Genomic DNA, 24,321 nt, shown 5'->3' on the forward strand with positions numbered 1-24,321 from the left:
TAGCATTGATTGAGATGAAGATTGGGAGCACTTAATTGATCCATTTGATTCTTTAATACAAATTACATAGATAGAAATCGAGATGGAATCCAATCTAAGTGGCTTAAAGAATTTTCATTTAAGCTTTAATAGAATACTTCGATCACATAAGACCTCGGATGCACATCTCCACTTCATCCACCATATTTTAATTCTTTGGGAAACATCATCCTTGAGCGATCGGAGGAATCTCACGCCAGAGGAGGTGAAATGACTTTCTCACTTGTATACTTCACTTATTTTGTTCCTTCATTTATAATTGAACCAAGGACCTAAAAGAATTACTCTACATATTCTCTCATCGTCAAGTTTCATCACCTCATTCCTTCTTCTCCAATATTAAAAGTGGAGATGCTGAGACTAAAGAGAAATTATTCCATCTTTAAAATCTGAAACAAAAAAGAACTCAAGAAGAAAAAGCTACTAAAAATGAGGAAAAAAAAATCCATTGATCGACGGTTGAGACTCATCTATCAACACAATATCATTAACAAAAAGGGTTTTCAAATTAGAAAGACCAAAGTTCGGGTGATCTTTAATCCCTTTAAATGTAAAAATTAAAAAAAAAATTAAGTTAAAAAAAAAGTAGAGAAAATTCGCCATAGAAGTGATAATTTGTCCTTAGATTGACTTTTTCTATAGTAATTAGGGGAAGATGCAAAGTTACTTTATTGGACTAAAAATTGACATAGACCAAATTTGGGTTACTAAACCATCACACATATCATTAACTATGTCTACATATTTACTTGCAACACTTCTTTTCTTTAATATTTGCCAAATTAACACTCTACGAACTCTATCATAAGTTTTTTATGTCAATAAATACCATATGAAGGTCTTTCCTATATTCTCTACACCTTTTTATAAGTCTCCTAATTAGATAAATAACTTCCATTGTAAAGCTTCCTCTACCCCCATGCCCCCAAAATTCCTTCTTATAGCCCACCCAACACAAACCACCATAACCCACCTATGTCAGGTGGGCTGTGAGAAGAAAATGTTGGAGGCATGGCAGTAATGGTGGCTAGAGGATCTGTATGTATTTTAGATTGGGTTCCAGCCCAGCCAGTGATTCTGGAATTCAGCCCGGCCAATGATTCTGGATTTCTTGGTTTCTCACCGATCCGACTCACGAGTGATTCGTGCCAATTCTCAGATATAAGAGCAGTTTATTTTATGCTCTCTTCAGAATTTCAGAGGCTATTCAAATGTGATAACATTAAATTGAAACAGAATGATTGACAGAGGCAAAATTCAAAACGGAACTAGATCATTTACTATAAAGGAATGAAGATGTTTCTTTCTGTACATTTCTATACAAACGAATGAACAATGATTTGAGATCCCAAAAGAATAGAAACCCAGATTCATCATCACATCATCATTCTATTGATTTGGCCTGATGGAAGTTTGACAACAACACAAATATGAAGAAAGTGCTCAGGGTTCATTAAGTTGTTGACGACCCAAGAAAAGGGTATTTCCCATTTAGGTTCAATCCCTTGGACACGGATAAGCTTAATGTCGGCCTTGTTAGCTGAAAAGGGCAGCTGGTTCCTTTTATCAGATGTTTCTTCCCCCTCTCCATTCTTTCCCCCGCGTCCACTCTCTTCATCGCAATGAGACAAGTCAGTCTCAGTGTTGCTTTGTCCATCCTCAGGATCTATAGCAGCAATTTGCTCATTAGTCAATTCCTCAGTGAAAAACTCAGGCAGCAGAGATTTGATTGCATCATGTAAAGTGAAGGCTTTGCCTGCAACAAAATGGGTGAAGGTATGTTGTATTAGGTAATAAAGTAAAGAAATGTATTGATACAGTCCTAAGGTCACACATTTCATATTCTGCCTAATTGTTCAGCGAATCAATGATAAAGCAGATAATCTGACCTCAAACTCACCTTAGTTATGGACACTGTTCAAAGTAAATAGTGACCACTAATGCAAAGTCAATGCAATGTACAGGTGTTCTAGAGAAAACTAGCAGAATAATTGATAAGCAACGGGTCAATCATGTTACATCTCCACTAGGAACACAGTATAGAAAGACTATGATCACTTTAGCATTCACATACACTGGTAAATTTCTTCAAAGGACATAAAAATTATGCAACCATACCTTCTTCCTCATGAATCAAAACAGGTCGGTTTATGTATAGAATGTTGTCCCAACTTTCAACAGGAGGAGAATCTTCTAAATCATCAAGATCCTCCGTGATATTCCGCACATACAACCGGACAGGAACCCTGCCTGACAGCACTCAACAGGATAAGAGACCACAATAAACGTGACAAGAATAAAGGGTTCACACAGATTCACCTGTGTTGTGCTCATGGCAAACAAAATGAAGTACCTATTAAGGAAATTATTTTGAAAAGCTTAAACCATGGAAACAAATACCTTAGATATTGCCAGCAGAAGATAACTAATTAAAAGTCTCACACATGCCTGAACAGTTGACCTAAGATTGCTCAAACTAAAGAGCTGGAAAAAAATTCAAGGAGAATCCTAGCTTTACTGTTAATGTTCAAGCATATCAATTTAAGACACCATTTAGCAACATTCTTTTGAAGTAATTCTGATGATGGGAATGTTAGTATAAATTTACCATTCTTCAACAGCAGATATTTATTTTGGAAAATGTTATTAGATTAACAATTTCATTAAAAAAACTAACCTATATTTTATTTATTTTGTTTAAGGAAAGGGTCAACTATCTATGGGAGTTACAAAATTGTAATTGGCCATATTAGGAGCCTTCAGGAATTTGAATAAGATGTAAATCTAAAAATCAACACAGTTAATCTTCTTAGGGGCCTGTAGGAATCTGAAAAATAAAGATATTTTGGGTCATAATTTATCTAGGAATAGTTTTAAATTTGAAAATCGAACAGCAGGAACCACTGCAAATTAAAAAAAATTTGGTCGTGGAATGGTATAAGAGTTCTACCAACCAAAAAAAAAGGGTATGTTATAAGAGCAATTATCCATTATTAACAAAATCCATTCTTCAAATCATGGCTAGAAGTGTTCTAACAGGATATTGGGTTCGGATACTGACAGTTGTCCCAGCCATTCACATTTCTTTGGGTAATAGGTACTTGTCTAGGAAACTTAGAGCTCCTGCTTTCCCAGGACCTTTCCCAAATTGAATAGCAATTTAATAAACATTGGCTAGAAGCAATTATATCTCCTAAGTTCAAAATGGAGATAATGTCTTGAGTACTTCAAATAAAACATGCTTTGAAGTCTAGAAAATTTTCTTTTCAGGTTTGAGCGGTTTTGATAAATAAAAAAAGTCTCCTCAATAACCTAATTGACTGATAAAAGAAATTGTTAAGTCAAAATATTAGTGTAAGACAAGAAAAAAGAGGCCATCCTATTTTTATTGTGGCTTCCATACTTCCGAGACAGTTATTCAACTCGAAAGAGGCAACAATTGACAATACTATCATAGTCATTAAGTTGCTTGGCTGCTGCTTTCCTTCTCTGTGAGAGAGTTTTACAGAGCATTGGAGTCCAAACACCCGAGCTGCTGGTGTTTGAAGTCCAGGTAGCTCATTGTGCTTGGAGTTAGAAGTCCAAGACTCCAAGTATTGGTTTCCCTAGTGGTTAAAGTCCAGGAAGATTGTTGGTGGTCAGGTACTCACATCCTTACTCCTCTTACTGTAGAATTAGTCCTCAGAGATCTGTCATTACAAGCTGCTGCCTTGGTAGGGAGATCAAACCTGGCCCCACAAGCATCATCCCCCCCCCCAACCAAAAAAATCATTTTCACATTTTATTTTTATTTTCATTTGTAGAACCCCATTCAAAGGGATCAAATCACAGGTTGCAGGTATAGCCAAATGAATTGAGTATGATAATTTATTCTAGAATCCAGTTTTTTGCAAAAGCCTCACAACTATGGCTCCTTTTCTGTCTGAGATCATGTGATGTTCAAAAAGAATAACTACCAGGCTCTTCAAGGACAACACAAGGGTCTCATCTGGATAGCATTACCTCCTTGATTACGATTGAGAAAAATTAAACAGGAAATCATTTAGTGAAGTTTGTATGGGATGGAAAACTAGCAAGAGTTAGATTCTCTATACCTGCATAAATTTCTTTATTAAATTAGCAGAAAGTACTTTATGTTGTGTTAATAAAAAAACTTCCCTCTAGGTACACAATTTGTAGAGACCACTCTTTGATCCCAATTCTTGTATCCAATAAATCAACGTATTGAATAACAAATGCATGTGAGTCAAAAGTCCAGAAGTAGAAAAAGACATTGTGCAAAATGCTAAGACTTGAACTCAGAAAGAATTTCATGACTAGCATACTTCAACACCCGCGGGTTTTTTTTTCTTTTGGGGGGGGGGGGGGGGGGGGGGGTGAAGGTGGAGAACAAACCTGTTCGGCTTGGTCCTGCAGTATCCATCTCATCTTTGGTTTGTCGGGCCTGTGTTAATTTTATTTTATGCTCTTCCCCAAGAATTCCAAGCTTAAGTTTGGATGAAATCCGGAGGTACACTTCCATGTTACCTGAAACAAACTCTAAAATTAGAGAACGATTGTAATAATCACTAATTAAAGAGAGAGAGAGAGAGAGAGAGAGAGAGAGAGAGAGAGAGAACAACAGTATAAACCAAGAATCAATTAAGGTACAAACAAGTTAGTGAAGAGGAGAATTAACACTTTTTAAGATTCAAAACTAAAAGCATAGTTTGTAGAAATTGACCATTAGCGCAAGGTCACCCCAACTTTACAGAAACTTTTACACAAGCAACAGTGTCAGAAAATCCAATTAGTTGTAACCTTATTAACTTTGGTAAGCATTGTAAGTGTACAGTTTTTGTTACAATTCTCAATGCATTTCTGCTGTATGTATCTTTATGAGAATAGTGTGTTATGTTGCAACTAGAAACATCAGACCTTTGCAAGGTTTTGGATTGGAATTGACTGCAACATTATCCAACTGGTAGTTATGTTCATAGATTTGAGAACCTGGGCCAACTCAGTGGCTCGTAAAATCGAGTTGGACCTAGAACTCACCAAATTGGTGTATTTTTGGGTTGGGAACTCTTGGCCATCTCAGGTGGGTATCTTACGCAGTTCAGTCTGAAACATTGTATACAGCCTATTTTGGGCCTTTTGGACAGAATGGCACTCTAAGATTCTCTGAGAACCAAGTCCAAAAATGCATTTGACGGTGGACCATGGGCTGTTTAAAGCAAAGACCTCTAAAAGTCTAGAGTACTTATTTTAACCATAATATACCAATACAAAATGATCAAATGACATATTTGAAGTAAAATTACTTCAATAACCACTAAAATGGAAAGTGTAAAATTCATCAACCCTAACATAGACCTCATCAATAAATTGACACACTCCTTTGTTTTTAGGAAGTCAAAATCTCACTTGATTGAGTCACTAGACTCATTTGTACATCATTCTAAATCTAACTTGTTAAACTGTTGATACATCATATTCCCTTGTTCTCTCATTTGGTTGACGAGTTTATTTATTCATCCCCAAGAAGAGGGGGAAAATGTTCAAAAGTCCACTTCAAAGAAAAATATCAAATCAATTGCAACTCCAAAGCATGTTAGCTTTATCAACAAGCTTGCCCATGTCATAGTGGTGCTAAAGAATTAAACCAACACCCAAACAACATCTTTAGAACAATTTTTTTGAAAAAAAAAAATTAAAAGAAAATGGTTTACCCTAGCTTATTTTTGTTGTAGATGTTGAACAAAGCAAGGATGATTGATTATCCCCAGATGCTGAACAAAGCAAGGATGATTGATTATCTCCAGATGCTGAACAAAGCAAAGATGATTGATCATCTCCAGATGCTCCAGTAAATTCTCCGTCAAAAGCGAACCTCATAAGTGATTTTGCAGCACCCCAGAAGTCTGCAACAGCGAGAGGATCGAGTTGGCTGAGTTTTGAGATCTTGACCAACTTGATTGAGATATTGTGTTTTTCTATGTGGGGTTGGGCCAGGATCTCACTTGAACCAAGATATTTTTATCTTTATGATGAAAGAGGGCCCAGGGAGCTTATCAATACCATGTGGCCCTACCAGCAACCCAAGCAATTCTGTCCAAGCATAGGGGTGTTTTGGTAATTTTTCTATTTTGTGGTTGAGTCTACTTGGGGTTTATTTGACTCCAATATATTTATGGGTACTTTTATTTTCATTTGAGTCATTATTTGTTGCGTTATTGAAGAGCCCTTGTTAGGATGGGATTCCTAAGCAGTAAGGGAGTCCCCTAGTTTCAGTCCACTTCTTGCATGGATTTCATATCTACTCTTAGTTACCAATCTGGATCCTTCTAGAGTGAGATGTGACAGAGTCCTTGTACGAGTAAGAGTCTTTAGTCAAGTAGGGTTTTAGTTTGACTTGCCTTCTAAATTAGAGTCCTATTCTGAGTTCCTGCTAAAGGTTATATCATGTAACCAGGGAGGGGAATTCCTGGAAAGCCCAAGCTAGCAGCCAACTTGTGGAACTACCAGAAGGGGCCAAACTATATTAGGGTATTTTGGTCATTATCCTCCCTAGTTTGAGTCCATATTAGTTTCAGTTAGTCTCAGATATTTTGGAGTTAAAAATACATCAATATAGCATTGGCAGAACCTAGTAGAACACTACAGCAACCTTAAACCATCCCCTAAGCCTAGAACACTCAACCAGATCCAGAGGCCATTATCCCTTTGCAGCAGACCTTAGAAACCCTAAATTAGCCTCTGTCCAAGTTATTTTCCATCAAAAACTCAAGATCCAGAACCCTGAGTGTCCTAGACTGCTGCTGAACCCTAATCTAAGATCCTGAAGATTGGCCCAGTGACCCTGGGTTACATCACCATAAATAAGCCTCTCTACAATGTAAAGTTCAGTTGATGATTATTAAATAAAATTAAGATTTGAAGGAACATAATGCTAGAGTTGTGGGTTCCCTCAGGGGAACTTGTGGCAGCTAGAGAGAGAGAGAGAGAGAATTTTCTGCAGAAATTAAATGAGACACTGAATTTCTTTGCATCCTTCAAGTAAGACAACCCACCCCTAATCCAGCCCCTCCCTTCTCATCTCTCCCATCTGCAACCTTCTTTCCCCCATCCCCAGCCCTAATTTTGCCATTACAGCCCCTTCCCCCATCGAGAATCACTTCCCCTCCCCTTCCCTTACCCTGCGGCGGCACTGTAATTCCTTCCCCAACCTTAGGTTGGCAATCCCAGTCCTTCTCTTCCTCCTTTTCTTCTTCTTCCTCCTTCGACCATGCGACACTTCTGGAATTTCTGGAAATTACAAAACCAGAATCTTAAAAACCAGGAACCCAAATCTATACCCTAGATTTCCTCTACCTGACCTAACCCTATTAGATCAGAATCCCCTTCCCTAACCCTATTAAAACCTTGTTTTTGTTTTGTGCCTGTTTATGCACTCCATGAGTAGGGAGCGTGAGGAGTTTCTGAAGCTTGTTAATAAGGAGGTTCACAAGATGTTTTTAAGAATGTAATTGCACTCGCATTGTATAATGCATCTCCAAATTTTGGTAGACCAAAATGAAAAGGAAAAAAAATGAAATGTGTGTACTTGTGGCAGCAACATCTAGTGCATGTTTGGCAATGCTCCTGTAATGCAGTCATGGAAACAAAAAGGAAAGTAAACAGGGAAAACCAATTGAATTGACTTCAATTGCACATGGAGTCACACAATGCAGCAAAAAGTCAAGAGCTGGGGGGAGAAAGAGTTAAAAAGTGTTGAATTTCATAAGACGATGGAGTAGTAGAGATGCTTAATTTTTTCACGATCTTCAATAGGCTACTATTTTTACTGAATACTGATAAACCTACTAAATCATCCTCTTATTAGGAAACCCTAACCATAGAATTTTCAAAACCTTAGATCTCCTTAATCCTTCATCCAAACATTGAACACTTTTAGGATTCCCAAACACCCAACTAGCACTCAACCTAAACCCTAGCCTAATCCAAACCCTAGAAACCCTAATTCCAATCAAAACCTTAAATCCCAAAACCTAAAATAGTAAATTCAATTCTGAAATCAAAATTACAGCAAATTTCAGACTTGGTTCAGCAAACTCTAGACTATAAACCCTAGTCGTACCTAACCCTAAGCCTTTCCTAACCCTAGAATCCGATAACCAAACCATTCCCGTCAATCATAGGGTGCTCTAAGCCCTAGAACACTGCTGATTCTCAGGAAGAGGATACTCAAGAGCACATATATCTAGGGGCATCATCCCTATCAACCAACCCTAGATCCTTGTTCACATCACTCTAGGTCCAGGCAATCTTGTCTCGGTATTGAAAATACCATGATGTTGTCGAGACCTCAAGAACTCTCATAATATGGTTATGTGCTGGGCCCTGTGTGGGGTACCCTAATGAGATGCAATGCATTGCCTCGCTAGCTGTGAGATGCCCCATCTGACCAATGGGTTGACCGATCTGGCATGGTAGTATTGACCTAGCTCAGCCCACAAGATGCATTGCCAGCCAAGGAATGTGCCATTTGGGATGCTAGCAATGTTGCCTCATGGCCCTCATCAAACCCACAAGATGACCTGCTAGCCACAGGATGTGCCACCTGCTGTGATAGTATTGTTTTTATCCACCCTCAAAACATGGGAATAGCTGGCTGATCACTGTGATTATCTCATATTCTCATTTATATGTTCATGCAATGGCAACCAGTCATATATGTGCATTATTTTTACTTGAAGGCCTTAATATGTATTGCATTGTTTGGAAAGGTTTGAACTCATTGATGAGATTATTATATCTGTATGATTTCCCCCAAAAATAAAAAAAATGTATTCTACTTCCTTATATAATGTTGGTATGCCCTGTTCTCTCATATTGATCTATGCAGCTCATTCCATTGTTGTTCGAACAGTTCTGTAGTGGTAGCCACCCAGCTCAGAGAAAGCTACTGATGTACAGGCTTGATTGCCACCAGAGTTTCATTTTATAATTGTCTAGTACTTAATAAGTAAGGGTTTGGATAGATGTAATCTTTTAATTGGTTTAATCATCACGACACAAACAGACAGACCGTGGATTACAGTCTCTCTAATGAGGTTTTTTTTGACGAATAAAGATTTTCACCACCAAAAAAGGGAGGAGGCAGCAAACAATACAAGCCAAAAACAATGCCCTGCCAAGCAAAGGTAAGGGCTTGTAAAGGGAGAATGGGAGAAGCCCAAACTAATCAGAACAAGAAAAGGCTGAGGGAAGAAGAATCACCAACCAGAGCTGACCACCACAAAAACTCAAAGCAGGGTTCAAAATCCTGTGAACAAGGCTATTTATCTCTATTTTTGATGCTCAAGGTCAAAATCCTTGAACTAATAGGCAAGAAGTAGGCACTGTAAAGCCGGTTCTTCAGAAGTGTTTGTTTGATTGTTTCATTCATGATTGTCGTCCCAGTGTTTCTAAGTTGGATGCCAACTCTCATAAATGCATCATTGTTGGCCATCCTTGCACCCAAAAAGGTTGTCGTTGTTATTCATTTTAGTTACAAAACATTATTTTGAGGCAGCATGATCACGTTCAATGAAGGCTTCCAAATGCCCCACTTCAGAGGAGTGACTTGATCTTAATTGAGGAGGGCAAAAGAACCATGCTTAGCTGAGGCCTCATTCCTATATGACCTAAACAGTACTGTTGGTTGAGTTCTACAAGGAGTCCAACTCTATTAGAAGTTTTATTCATGTAAAGTTCTTGTTACCCAAGTAAGGGTATGCATGTAATAGTGTACTTTCTACTTAATTATAAATAGAGGGCTTGTGATCACATTGATCAATAAGCCATTCTGCCAATATTGTGTTTCACAACATAGTATCAAAGCCTAAGTACGATTAGGGAAGTGAGAAAGAAAAATAAAAGAGTGTCGAACCTACCTCCTCGTCTCTCTCTCTCGCTGTCGCTGAGAACCTACCTCATTGCCTCTCTCGCGCTCTCGCTGTCTCAGAAAGAATATCGAAACCCATCGCCCATCGCCTTTTCTTTCTGACAGTTCTTCAAACCCATCGAAACCCATCGCCCTTTCTTTCTGGATGTTCTTTAGTACCCATCGAAAACCATCGAAGACCCATCAAAACCAATCGCCCTTTCTTTCTAGATGTTCTTCAGTACCCATCGAAACTCATCGCCCTTTCTGGCTGCTCTTCAGTACTGCTGCATACGGTGAGTTCGATTCGACAAAATCAAGAACAGGAGAAATGGGAAAGAAGAAGAAAAACTCCACTGCTGCTCCTGCCTCTGCCGCTGCCGCTGCCCTACAATGAGTTATTTCAACCATTCTACCTTGGTTCTTCATCTGAAGCTGCTCCTGCAATTTTTTTCCTCTGTTTCTTCAATCTGAAGCTGTGTTTCGATTAGCCCAAATAAAACAGATGTTTGAGGGGTTAATTTTGTAAATTTGCATTCTATCAAGGGTCTATTGGTAAATTTGCATAGTTTATGGTATTATTTGCAAATTTACATACTTACAGGGACCTATTTGCAAAATCTGATTTTTCAGGGACGTATTTGTAATTACCGGGAAAGAAGAAAAAAAAAAAGAAGAAGAAGAAAAAAAAAAGAATTTGGTGTTCCTTATATGCACTTTTTGAATTGTGTGGCTATTGCATTCTGCGACGTTTCAGTTGAAGGGTGAAGACTGAAGAATTGTAGACAATTTTTTTCAACATGGCAACTTTAGACGGTACTACTGCTCCCACCGGCTCTGAACATTACCCCACTCTTCATCCTCTTTCGGTAAGATTTGATGGAACAAATTATTTGATCTGGTCTCGATCTACTTACTTGACTATCACCGGAAGAGGGCTTGTTGGACACATTATGGGCACCACTATCAAACCTGCTACCACTGGTGTTTCACAGGATAAATGGATCTTAAATGACTCTCTTATTATGTCATTCATTTTGAATTCCATGAATCCAAATATTGCCCGTGGATACCTATTATTTGATACTGCAGCCCAAATCTGGAAGGCTATTAATGAAACTTTATGGACACTTGGGGAATGATGCATAGGTTTATGAGCTATGAAAGAAGCTTCATGAGATTACCCAAAAGGAACTGACTGTGGCCCAATATTATGCTGAGTTACGATCTCTTTGGCAAGATTTGGACCATTATGGAGATTATCACCCCACTAATCTAGATGATGTGACTACTTATAGGAAGCACGTTGACAAGATTCAAGTATATGACTTCTTGGTAGGTTTGAATGTGGAGTATGATTAGATCAAAGTGCAAGTATTAAATCGTTATCCCTTTCCTACACTAGAACAGTTTTATGCCCTTGTTCAATGTGAGGAAAACCGTTGATTAACCATACTTCATACTCCTATTGTGGAGAAATCAGCCTTGCAATCTGTTAGCACTAGATCTGATTCAGCTAAGGAGATTGTCAAGTGTGAGCACTGTCACAAACCATATCATACCAAGGCCAATTGTTGGAAGCTCCATGGGAAGCCCGCTGATTTTGAGCAAAAAATAGCACAAAGAAGAGGAAAACCGAAAGCTTATATTTCTGAGACAGTTTCCAAAACATCCTCTGCAAACGTTGGTTTTTCACCGAGAAGTTAGCTACTCTGCACCGTAATCTGCAGTCTTCTACTGCCGGTATAGCCTCTACCACTGCTTCCTCTACTACCCATACCAACTCTTACCTTGCTACTTTAGGTAAAGCTTTTACATGCTCCAAGTTTCTTCAATTTCTACTCCTTGGATCATTGATACAGGAGCCACAGATCATATGACACGTTTATCCTCTTTTTTCTTACAATATTCTCCAACTTCTGGAAAGGATAAAGTTCGAATTGCTAATGGCCCCTATTCTTCCATTGTTGGAAAAGGGACCATTCAGCATTCTCCATTACTTTCCTTGTCTAAAGTTTTACATGTTCCCTCTTTCTCTACTAACTTGCTCTCTATCAGTAGTCTTACACATGACTTGAATTGTAAAGTGACTTTTTTCCCATGTTACTGTGTCTTCCAGGATCTGGTCACGAGGAAGGAGATTGGACGTGGTAAACTAGACAATGGACTTTATTTGCTCGAGCCGATTGGAGGATCTACTTCTGCTCTGACTACATCTTCTAATCAGGTCCATTCGGTAATATCAGACCTTCATCAGTGGCACCGTAGGCTAGGTCACCCCCCTCTAGAAACTCTTAAGAAAATATTTCCTGATTTGGTTTCTTCTTGTAATGAGGATGATTTTTTTTGTGAAGCCTATATTTTTGCAAAGCAGACTCGTTCTACTTATTTACCTTTTCTTCATAATAGAAAATCTACTCCTTTTATGCTAATTCATACTGATGTGTGGGGTCCCCGTCGACATGTGTCTATTATTGGCCATAGGTACTTTGTTACTTTTATCGATTGTCACTCTCGTTCTAAAACAAGAAAAAAATAAGGTTTTCCAATGTTTTCGTGATTTTCATAATATGATTAAAACTCAGTTCAACGCCACTGTGAAGATCCTTCGCAGTGACAATGATACAGAGTATTGATGGTGAATTTTAGAGATATCTCTCTGACTCTGGCATAATACACCAAACTAGTTGTGTTGATACGGCTGCCCAAAATGGGGTTGCTCGAAAGGAAGAATCGGCATCTTTTCGAGATAGCCCGTTCAATTATGATTGCTATGAATGTACTTGACCAATACTGGAGTGATACTATCCTCACTGCTTCTTACCTTATGAATAGGATGCCCAGTAAGATACTTAGTTTTAAATGTCCTAATAAGATTCTTCAAGGAGTCTCTTCTTTTGTTATTCCCCTAAAGGTTTTTGGATGCGTGTGTTATGCCAGAATCATAGCCCACCAAAGTAAGCTGGCTCCCTGCAGCCTACGCTGCATATTTTTGGGGTATTCTGCTACTCAAAAAGGGTACAAATGTTATCATTCTCCTTCTAGGAAAACCATTGTATCAATGGATGTAATTTTTCATGAATCTTGCCCTTCCTATACACCTCTCCAAGGGGAGAGTCCTCGAGGAGAGGTGTTCTTTCCAACTCTAGATCTTCTATCACACACCAACACAACTTAAGAGTTCAAGAAGAGTTTCCTGGCCAGGGGGAGACTTCGGCCAGTATACCTGAGGACTCTAATCCTCCCCCTTCGTTTTCTGAACCATGTGAAGAACCTAGCCAGGTGGAGACCACTCCTGTGAGGCACACTGTTGAGGTCTTCCAAAACCAAATTGACCAGAATAAGGAGGTGCAGACTTATCAGAGGAAGAATTACAACCTGCTAAAGCACGTGGAGAAAGGTGATACATTACCACTTCAGTCTCCTGCTCCAGAATCAGATTCTATTGTTCCCCTTGAGGTATCTTCTTCTGATCTTCCTATTGCTGTGAGAAAAGGAATCAAATCTTGTACTCAGCATCCCATAACTAAATATGTCTCTTATGACTCTTTGTCTGACTCTTACCATGCTTTTATATCCTCTCTATCATCTATATCTTTTCCTAAAGGTTGGCAAAAAGCCTATGCTAATAAAAGATGGAAGGCATCTATGGTAAAGGAAATGCAAGCAATAAAGAAAAATGATACTTGGGAGCTGGTTACACTTTGTCCAAGAAAAAAACCAGTGGGCTACAAATGGGTGTTTGTGATCAAACAAAACATAGATGGATCAGTCAACAAGTTTAAGGCAAGACTAGTTGCAAAGGGGTTTACGCAGACCTATGGGATTGATTATCAGGAGACTTTTGCTCCTGTTGCAAAACTGAACACTGTCAAGAGTCCTATTGTTTCTGTAACTGTGAACAAAAACTGGAATCTGCACCAACTAGACGTAAAAAATGCTTTCTTACATGGGGAGTTAGAGGAAGAAGTTTATATGGAAATCTCACATGGTTTCTCCGATATCAATACAACAGAGAAAGTTTGTCGGTTGAAGAGGTCAATTTATGGGTTAAAACAGTCTCCTAGATGTTGGTTTGGACACCTCCTGAAGGCAATGACTTCTATTGGGTACAACCAAAGCAATGCTAATCATACACTATTTGTTAAGAAGTCCAGTACTAACATAACATTTTCATTGTTTATGTAGACGATACTATCATCACAGGGAATGATGGTGAAGAAATTCAAAGGTTGAAGGACTTTCTTGGCAGAAAGTTTGAGATTAAAGATCTAGGGAAGTTACAGTACTTCTTAGGGATTGAGGTGGCTCGATCAAAGAAGGGTATATTCCTATCCCAAAGAAAGTATGTCCTAGACTTATTATCAGAAGTGGGAATGTTGGGATGTAAAGCAGTTGATACCCCTATTGAAGCTGGAGCTAAACTTAAAGAAAAAGAGGGAGAACCAGTGGACAAAGGAAGATACCAAAGGCTAGTAAGGAAGCTTATTTACTTGTCCCACACCAGGCCAGACATCGCCTATGCCGTGGGGATAGTGAGCCAATTCATGCATGATCCATATTCATCTCATATGAAGGCCGTTACTAAAATACTACAATATTTGAAGGGAACTCCTGGAAAATGAATACTTTTGTCACCCACTAATAATCTAAGAGTAGAAGCATACACTGATGCTGACTAGGCGGGATATCCAAACAAAAAGTCAATTTCAGGTTACTATACCTTTGTTGGAGGTAATCTAGTTACTTAGAGAAGTAAGAAACAGAATGTGGTAGCTTTATCCAGTACCGAAGCTAAATATAGAGCTATGGTTCGTGGAGTTTGTGAGCTACTATGGTTGAAAGTCTTGCTACAAGATATTGGAGTCCAAGTTCCAAACCCTATGATGTTATATTGTGACAAACTGACAACAAGGCTGCTATTAGTATTGCTAATAATCAAGTACAACATGATCGAACTAAGCACATTGAAATTGACAGGTTTTTTGTCAAAGGAAAGTTGGAACAAGGGCTTATTTGCATGCCTTTTGTGAGGTCCGGAGACCAAGTGGCAGATGTTTTCACTAAGGGTTTGAAAGAAGGAGATTTCCTTCCTATTGTAGGCAAGTTGGGCATGACTAATATATATGCCTCCACTTGAGGAGGAGTGTTGGTTGAGTTCTACAAGGAGTCCAACTCTATTAGAGTTTTTATTCATGTAAAGTTCTTGTTACCCAAGTAAGGGTATTCATGTAATAGTGTACTTTCTACTTAATTATAAATAAAGGGCTTGTGATCACATTGATCAATAAGCCATTCTGCCAATATTGTGTTTCACAACAAGTACTGAGTGGAGAATAAAGATCCATTTAGTCAACCCCCTTCGATTGGACTTTGATGTACTGCTGTTGCCTCTTTTCCCACATCTATCATCAATGCCCTAGAGTTTGAGTTTGAGTTATTATGTTGTGTCCGGGTTGCATGCCCCACCCCACCTTACTAACTCCTAATTTTTCTACTCTCTCCTCTAAGATCCATGTAGCTGACCCCATTAACCTAGATAAGGCTATGACGTTGATGTAGCTCTAGTACTTTGAACTCCCAAGGTTACACAAGCATCTCATTCTCATTGTTCTCTCTTTCTTCTCCTCTTCCCCATTTATCTTCTATTACTATTTATACAGCGTATGTGATATAAAAAATATTTAAAATTGTATTAGCTGACAAATATGACACCACGCCTACATCAAAACCTCACCAAGGTGCAAAAGGCAACACATTGTCCATTGTCTAAGTACCATACTCAACAAAATAGACTACCACACTCCACACAAACCCATACATCTTGTCGCCTTTTGACTATGTGATACCCAGACAACTTCAATCCTGTCTCATTCCCCACTGTGGAGTTAGGACCAACTTAAACACCCCCCCCCCCCCCCCACAAAGCCCAAAAAAAAAAGAATACACAATTCACAATACCACCTGCTATTTTACATTAATCTGCTCAGATTCTAATTTGAAGACCATTCTTGAGAGTATTTAAATTGCTGACTAAACTTCTCTAAGGTTCCCAATATTGGAGATCACATATACCATACCTGCTATTTTACATTAATCTTTGCTCAAATTCTAATTTGAAGACCATTCTTGAGAGTATTTAAATTGCTGACTAAACTTCTCTAAGGTTCCCAATATTGGAGAATGTATTGTTCTAACATACATCAAATGCACAAAACATAGTTTCTGAAATAAGCAGAAAATTTCTTAGTCAAGGATACATACCATTAACCACAGATCGCCACATATCCAATTGATCAGGCTGCGACATGTTCATTATATTCTTGCAGTTCCCATTTATAACATAAGCTGCCTGTGTCAGTAACTAAGTATGATGAGAAACGTTGTTGCCTCCACCACTACCCACCCCCCACTTCTTTTTTCGATTTATTAATTAGAAAGAGAGAGTAAAAACAGAGTGAAACAGAATTTAGAAACTGGAAATCAAATATCAACACCTATAACATATGTATTGAATAAAATAAAATAAAAAAATCCATCCCTCCTACAAGAATTTATCTTGCAAAAGGTAACCTGCAGAGGAAAAATCCAGTTGCATGACACCCTATTAGCAAATCATGTCATCTCATTGACAATTCTCAGATGCCATTGCAGCACCACCATTCAAGCAAATAATGTGTGCTGGGTCATCTTTAATTACATATGAGTAAATTGTTTACTCAACACATACCAATCCAACCTTCCAATATCAGATTAACCCAGATTAACCCAGACTAATCAAAGACGCCATTCAAAAACTAATCTCTGCTCAGTCATTCCTTCTAGAGAAGACTGCTGAAGTGGTACTTTTTTTTTCTTTTCTTTTTTTTTTTTTCTTCCCTTTTTCCCTTTTTGATGAGGGGTGTTGATGCTAGAACTAGGAAATCCAGGCCTTTGATCAGACTATTCCCCTGGGTCCGTGCAAGCCACAAAGTCACAAGACCAGGTTAATCCAGGATTTAGGTGGAAAGCCAATTTATACAAGGTGACTGGCCCCAAGCAGGAAACAGGAGTCAACAACAAGTCGCCTGTTGAGCTGCCAAAGCAGTAGAATCCATCTCGTATTGAATTATCAAAGGTGGATCCATGCACAAAAGATACGCTGGGATCTCCAAAAGTGCCATCAGCTGCAGCCCAGTTGGCTCCTCATTATATAATTTTATTTATGACCAGAACCTTCCACAGTGGTGCCAAAAGAACAGGGGAATGGATAACGGGGATCCAAATGATCAAAAAATATTCCTTCAAATAAGAACTTTTGCTGCTTTTAAAAGGAGTAATATGCCAAACCCATGACAGCTTGTAAATGCTCAAGCCATATGAAACAGGGACAATTTAATAATCATGGCCCCATGCTGATAAGATTATCATAAGAGTCCACTATTTTGAGCCACATAACCAGTACATAGACAGGTGAATGTTTGGAGTAGCCACATTAAATCAAACACCTCCATATATTGGGCATGCGTCCATGTATCACTTTTCTAAGCCAGCTCATAAGCCTATGCACCCTCCTATAGTCCCTAGACATAATCTGCCACATGGCAAACTTCACCCAGGTAAAAACTTGACATGTAGGCAGGGGACCTTGAAGTCTACCTTTCAATAAAATTTATGTCTATCCGCTCTGTGGCATCTGCCATGTGGTACATATAAGCTTATCTGAACAGTCTATCCTGCAACCATTGTATGAAGAAATAATACCCATATGGCATACTACACAATTTCAAAGGTAAAATAAGAAAACTAAATGTCTACCATTTAGTATGATCTTTTTAAGTGAACATGAGGAAATAGGAACCACCTCTGCAATTCTTCTGGTAAATATAAATAGCAATACATTTTAACATTAATTTCTTATCCAATGCCTTAAATCTTCTGTCACACTCGAATACAAAAATACTCTGCTATTATCCTGATATTAATTTGCGTAGATGATCCGCAATAGAGAAACAAATGAAGATTTTGGAGCTAAATTTACCTTTGGTATATGGAATCCAAATCCCTCCCCCCCAAAAGAAAAAAAAAAAAAAAAAAAAAAAAAAAAACCCCCAAATTCCCACCCCCCCCCCAACCCCCCCCCCCAAACCCCCCCCCCCCCCCCTAAAACCCCACCCCCAGTCGCTGTTTCCCAGCGGCAGCCCCCCCCCCCCCTTTTAATTGGGGGTAGGGAAATTTTTCTATCCCCTTGGTGGGGGGCCATGAGGTTACTTAACAAGGTGGAATAACTCAAGAAGAAAAACGAGACTTTGAATAAAAGTTGAATAAGAAACAATATAATCTACCAGCAGTAGGTGATTCCTACGGCTACCCAAGAGCAATGGCTCTCACATAAACTTCTCTCTATATCCTTTCTACTCATCCTCCCCCCTATTTATAGCAATTACATTCCTATCGAATTAATTAACAAAATCAGCCTACTTCGAGTAGGACTCTTCAAAAGAAACCTAACTGTAATGTAACTCTAACCTAGATGTATTATGACTCTTGACTCTCTAAATCTAATTCTAATAACCTTAACGCAGAAGGACTCTTCATGCTTCAAATTTGCCGCGCGAATGCACTAGGACTCGCTGAAAACGCAGGACTCTCTTCACTCTTCAAACGCAATCGTTTCCTTGGGAGTGCTTTCCTTGTCGAATATAGACTCTTGATATCGGGGGCTTATCAATACTCCCCTCCAAAAGTTTCACCTTGTCCTCAAGGTGAAAATCTGGAAAGTGAGATTGTATTTCAGCATAAGATTCCCAAGTATTTTCACAAGGCGGCAGTCCTTTCCATTGAATCAAACCTCCAGCAACCCTTGAGTAGAGAAACGAATGTTGAGCAAGGCCGGGTGTGAGCGCAACTCGCCATTTCCCGCAAACAAGTTGGAAGCGCTGCGGCAATGTGCTGCCCCGTGCCGCTCACGTGAACGGAAACACCGGGTGGATCCGTGAATCATCGGGTAAACGAGACGATAGGCGACTGGTCCCACGGCTCAATGATCGGACGGCCCATAGTAGCGATGGGAGTTTCTCATTGGGCCGTTGGCGAGTTTGGAAGCGATAAGGTTGTAGCTAAGAAAAACTTCATCCCCCACTTGATAATGCACTTCCCTACGCTTTGAATCCGCGGAATTGCACATCCTATCTTGGGCCACCCGCAGATTTGTTTTGAGATCCTCCAACACCGATTGGGGAGGAAACACAACCCATCCACAGATGACACTCCAACACGGAAGAGAGGGGGCGCCAACAAAGAAAGGGAGCAGTGGGAATGAAAGGATGAAAAAGGCCAGGAACAAAATCCAGGGGGGAGGAAAAACATGAGGTAAAAAGGGGAACAGGACCACGGAGGATGGAGGAGGAACGAGGTTGGACCGAATAAAAGCTCCACAAAAATACAAGGAAGAAGAGACGGAGACGAGGGAGGGAACCCAGAAGGGATAAGGAAGAGAAGCACACTGGCGGAATAAGGGTGGAAAGAGCGAGAAATGGGATGGAAGGGCAACTACAAAAGAGGATCTCCACTCTAGTCCGGAACCACCAATAAAACATGTAATGTCTCCAAAGCGAGGAATTGGTAGTGGGAAGGAGTAGGGGTTTATGGGATATTGGAAAGCAAAATAGCCACAAATGAGGACAGAACATCCACAGATAAAGGAAGGAAGTCAAAAAGAAGCCCACGAATGGGGTAGAATGATACCGAAAGAATTGGGAATTAATGGGACCCACGGGGATGACTAAGATTCTATAGAGTAAGGTGCCCTTGAAGGGTAGGGGGAGGGGACCAGAAGGCGAACGATCTGGTAACGGTCCGAGGCGTGAGGGATAGTCCCTACTCGCAAGTGGTCATGAATAAAGGATCATGGAGGAGAGAGCATGGCGGCTGTGTACGGACGATACAATATCTCAAAATCAAATCCCAAAAGTTTCAAGACCCACTTGTGATAGAGATAAGGGTCAGCAAATATTTAGACTTCTGATCCGTTCGTACTTTGAAATGTCTCCCCAAAGTAATGAGATTTTTGAATGGCAAGTACTATTGCCATTAGTTCTTCTCAAGACAGGACTTGGTGGCGGAGGGACAACACTTGGCTCCGGAGGCAATGGGATGGCCCTGCATCAAAACGCACAGCAAAACGAAGCATCGGCTCACCAAAAACTCTAGAAATCGGCGTCACCAATCGGAACGGTTGTCATGGCTGTCTTGAGGGCATTAAAGCGGTGGTACCCCAGAAATGCATCTTCTTCAATAAGTTTGTGAGTGGAGCGGCAATTTTACCATAATTGGACGAATCCGGGTAATACCCGGTTAATCCTAAAAACCTCGCAAGGCTTTAAGATTGGAGGTTGGGGCCACTCCACCATGCACTTAATCTCCGTGGGTCCGCGTGACTGCTTTAGATATGATATGTCCTAAATACTCAGGAGCAACCCCAAACATGCATTTTTTCGGTTGACTACGAGGTGGTCTGTGTGAGAAGTATAAAGGTGGTTCGCAAATGGGCCACATGTTCCTCCATGGTCTTGCTATACACCAAAATATCGTCAAAGAACACCAAAATAAATTTTGCAAGTGTTCTCGAAATACCTCATGCATTAGTGATTGAAATGTGGGGAGCATCGAGAGCCCAAACGGCATCACCGGAATCGTAATGCCATTATGTGACGAAAAGCGTTTTTCTCATCACCTTCGTCATTCTAATTGGTGGTATCGCTCAAATCAAGCTTGGTAAAACGTGGCTCGAGCTCATCCAACAGTTCGTCAATTGCGGGAATGGGAAACTTGTGGGAGCGGAGTTTATTGGAGATAGTCAGAGAAACGCCATCCGCCATCCTTCTTGAACCAACGATCGGAGGAGTAAGGACTCACACTAGGTGACCAATCGGTTAAATTTCGACAATCTTCGACCTCGTCTTTGAGAATGTGGGTAACGATAGGGTCGAATATTAGGTGGGTTACTCCTCTGGCTAAGTATCGGTGGTCTTGCTTCCTTCTGGCGGCGATGGTTGGTTAGCAAATAATGAGCAAAGTCGGTTAATAAATGTGACAAGTACTCTCTTGTACTAATATCGCTCGACGGGATGCGAGGTTGTAGCCGATATCCATCACCACGCGAACCGAGAGCACACTCTTAATGTTGTTTCTAATCGAGAAGGTTGGATCCCCATTTAGTTTCACGGGTCGTCCCGCCACTCAAAGCTCATGGTTCTCAAGCGCCAATTACTACGTACTTCCCCTAGTGTCTGCAGCCATTCTACGCCCAAGATTATATCAAGGCTACCCAAATTGAAAGGGTAAAAATTTGCACAAAGACCGGAGCTGAATGGAATGGACAAATCCGTACTTGTAACGCCCATCGCCCAAAGCAATGAAATTGTTCGGATTTCCAATCCCAACGGCTCCACCAACCTGAGCGACGAAATTGTGCGTTGCTCCACAATCGATCGAATGATGACTTCATAGCCATTTATTTGTCCGTTAGTTTCGGTGTGTGTGGTGAATCGATCCCCACCAAAGAGGTATGCGAGAGTTCCGTCTCAAGCACCGGCTCCATATGTCATCATGATCACTCCTCGGGAACACGGACTATCATCGGGGAGAAGAAACCTTAGTTGCTGAGAGGGCATCGATGGCCTTTGGAGTATGGGGTCACACCGAAACATACCCCTTTGTCCATTTTATCTTTGATTTCTCCGGGATAACCAAGTGAGCGCGAGCTCCGTCGCAGCGTAGTTGCGGGTCGAGATTGGAAGAGGAAGACGCGGGTTCACTTATTTGGTTTGGCTGAACGAACCGTTAAAGCTTTGGTTATTCCGGTCCGAACCGTATTGGTTCCTTTAATATTGGTGTTGGGTGGGCTGAAGTTAATAACAGTGAGGTTAGATTTTGGGCTGATTGAGTGGGTGGGCCAAAAGAGGTTTCTTATTTTTCCCCACTCCATTTTGTCCTCCACGGCTTGGGCCGGTCCATTATTTGGCCCAAATTGGTGAGCCCAAATAATGAACTTAGCCCTACTTTCATTTAAACAGCGAAAAACACCCCTTCAACCATTCTCCATCTACGCTCGGGTGTAATTTCTCAAACCTTCTCATATGCGAAACGTTCACTTTGCTTGTGATTAATAATGCTTCTGGGAGTCTTCAGCTGCTGAGTTAAATCGATAGATCATTGATTCTTTCAAGTTTCTCCATGATGACAATGGTGCTGCAGTTCTGGAAGCGTATCCATCCTAGTGGCACCTTAAAACAAAGGGTTGAAAGTTTCTTTATCGCTGAGTTTGTACAGATCAAAGTACCTTTAGCTCGTGGATCCATCCCATCGGATCTTCCCGGAAAATTGGCATCTCAAGATGTCAGGAAGGAAGTCTCTGGTTTCTCGGTTCGAGAGCTGGTAACGGAACTCCATCGGTCTAGTCACTCGGCATTAAGGTATGCATCTCTGCTGATTTTCTTGGATAACATGAACCTTAATTCATCTCTAAACCGATTGGCCTTCTCTTTCATGTTTTGTGCTAGGAGTCCCACTTGACCTTGAATCTTTTACAATATTTCCAATCCTCTACCTCGTCCATTGACTTTGACCATTCCCTAGAATCGATGGCTCGATGCCAATTTGTTAGGAAACTGAATGAGGTTACTTAACAAGTGGAATAACTCAAGAAGAAAAACGAGACTTTGAATAAAAGTTGAATAAGAAACAATGTAATCTACCAGCAGAGGTGATTCCTAGGCTACCCAAGAGCAATGGCTCTCACATAAACTTTTTATATCCATCTACTATTCTTATTTATAGCAATTACATCTATCGAATTAATAACAAAATCAGCACTTGAGTAGGACTCTTCAAAAGAAACCTAACGAATGTAATAAAGATGTATAGATGATCAAATTAATTTAATAATAAGAAGGATTTCATGCTCAAATTTGCCGCGAATGCATAGGACTGCTGAAAACGAGACTCTCTTAAGTATCGCTGGGAGTGCTTTTTGTCGAATATAGAGGGTATTTACTCCTTATTAAAACTTTACTAACATCAAGAAGCCAGGCATCCTCTTTAGCAATCCTCAAAAACCAAAGTTCAGAAACATATTATACCAAGTGGCAGGAAAAGGGGAGAGGTACAAGGCAACATTCCAAACAAACTCATTCATCTCCAGCCAATTGTAGAAGTAAACAAATTTTGGAAGATATAAATGTAACATGAGAGGGTTGGACGCGCCACCCACTATACATAAGCGGCCAGCCTAGACCAGGGAGGGGTCAGATGGAGGGTTGGACCATAGAAAAAAATTCGATGGAAACTCAAGTTTCAACCAGGTGAAAATGGGAAACCTAGGTGGCAAACTGGAAAATTTCGAGGAAACTTAGGACTTTTTTCGTGCAAGTTTCGACAGGTTTTAGGGAGTATTTTAGGGTGGGACTCTGCATTTAAACTAATTAGAATATAAATAATATATTGGCACATGCATTTTGCTAAAAAAATCAATGTAAATGTTAGTACTACTCAGCTCACCGGATGGATCCATCGAGTTGCACTCCCAAGAAGCACACGAGTTAAACTTACCTACTATAGTACATTACATTCAATGTATTTGACGTTTTGAAGTTAGAAATTATACATTGAATGTTATGTACTTAAGTAGTTAAGTTTATAGTGTATTTCTTGGACAACTCTACATTGGTGTTATATACATTGAATGACATATTTACATTGATTTTTTTAGCAAAATGCATGTAACATCTTCTCCTCTAACCAACGAACATAAACATCCCATGACATTTTATGCCTATGGTTGTCAAGGCAATCAACAACTGCAACTTTATAAGTCTGATCATCAACATACCTAAGATAACCAGTCTAAGGGAATACACAATTTGGATAGGGAAGTCCTGATAGAGGGGGTATTTGTCGTGGTATTTGAGGAAACATAAAAATTAAAAATTTTTGAAAGCTACGAAACTTGAATGAAAAAGTCCCAGGTTTCCACGAAATTTGGGAATTTTTTTTCCCATGAACCAGATTTCGACAAGTTTCGAGGTTTTGAGGTTTCGATAGGTTTCGACGTAATTTTGACAATTTCAATCGAAACTTGGAATTTTTTTCGGTCCCCTATTTTTCGTTTCGAGGTTCCCAAAATGGGAAATTTTAGTCAAAATTTCACAAGTTTTGCCACCCACTATACATAAGCGGCCTACCTAGACCAGGTAGGGGTCAGATGGGAGGGGAAGGATGGTCCTTTCCCATGGAAATCGAAGAAAGAGAGACACAGGGTGTGCATCCCAGAGGCTTGCCCACCCATGTCCAAAAAGAAACTTTCACAAGAAAATAATTAAGTTGAAAATCAAAAC

The 24,321-nt window shown here is 39.9% G+C and overlaps 1 protein-coding gene across 1 annotated transcript in view; it reads right to left on the bottom strand.

Moving 5' to 3' along the window:
- Positions 1 to 1,305: 1,305 nt before the first annotated feature.
- The window catches only part of APG5 (autophagy protein Apg5 family), a 28,456-nt gene continuing 5,440 nt past the window's right edge, over positions 1,306 to 24,321 (bottom strand). The window contains exons 5-8 of the mRNA XM_089157838.1: positions 16,211 to 16,298; positions 4,435 to 4,566; positions 2,158 to 2,289; positions 1,306 to 1,795 (exon numbers count right to left, since the gene is read on the bottom strand). Of these exons, the coding sequence (XP_089013964.1) occupies positions 1,416 to 1,795; positions 2,158 to 2,289; positions 4,435 to 4,566; positions 16,211 to 16,298 (732 nt within the window). The 3' untranslated portion in view covers positions 1,306 to 1,415. The remainder of the gene's footprint in view (positions 1,796 to 2,157; positions 2,290 to 4,434; positions 4,567 to 16,210; positions 16,299 to 24,321) is intronic.

This window comes from Hakea prostrata, chromosome 6, assembly GCF_041222555.1.
Source record: "Hakea prostrata isolate BN-2017 chromosome 6, UWA_Hpros_2, whole genome shotgun sequence".
Taxonomy (NCBI): domain Eukaryota; kingdom Viridiplantae; phylum Streptophyta; class Magnoliopsida; order Proteales; family Proteaceae; genus Hakea; species Hakea prostrata.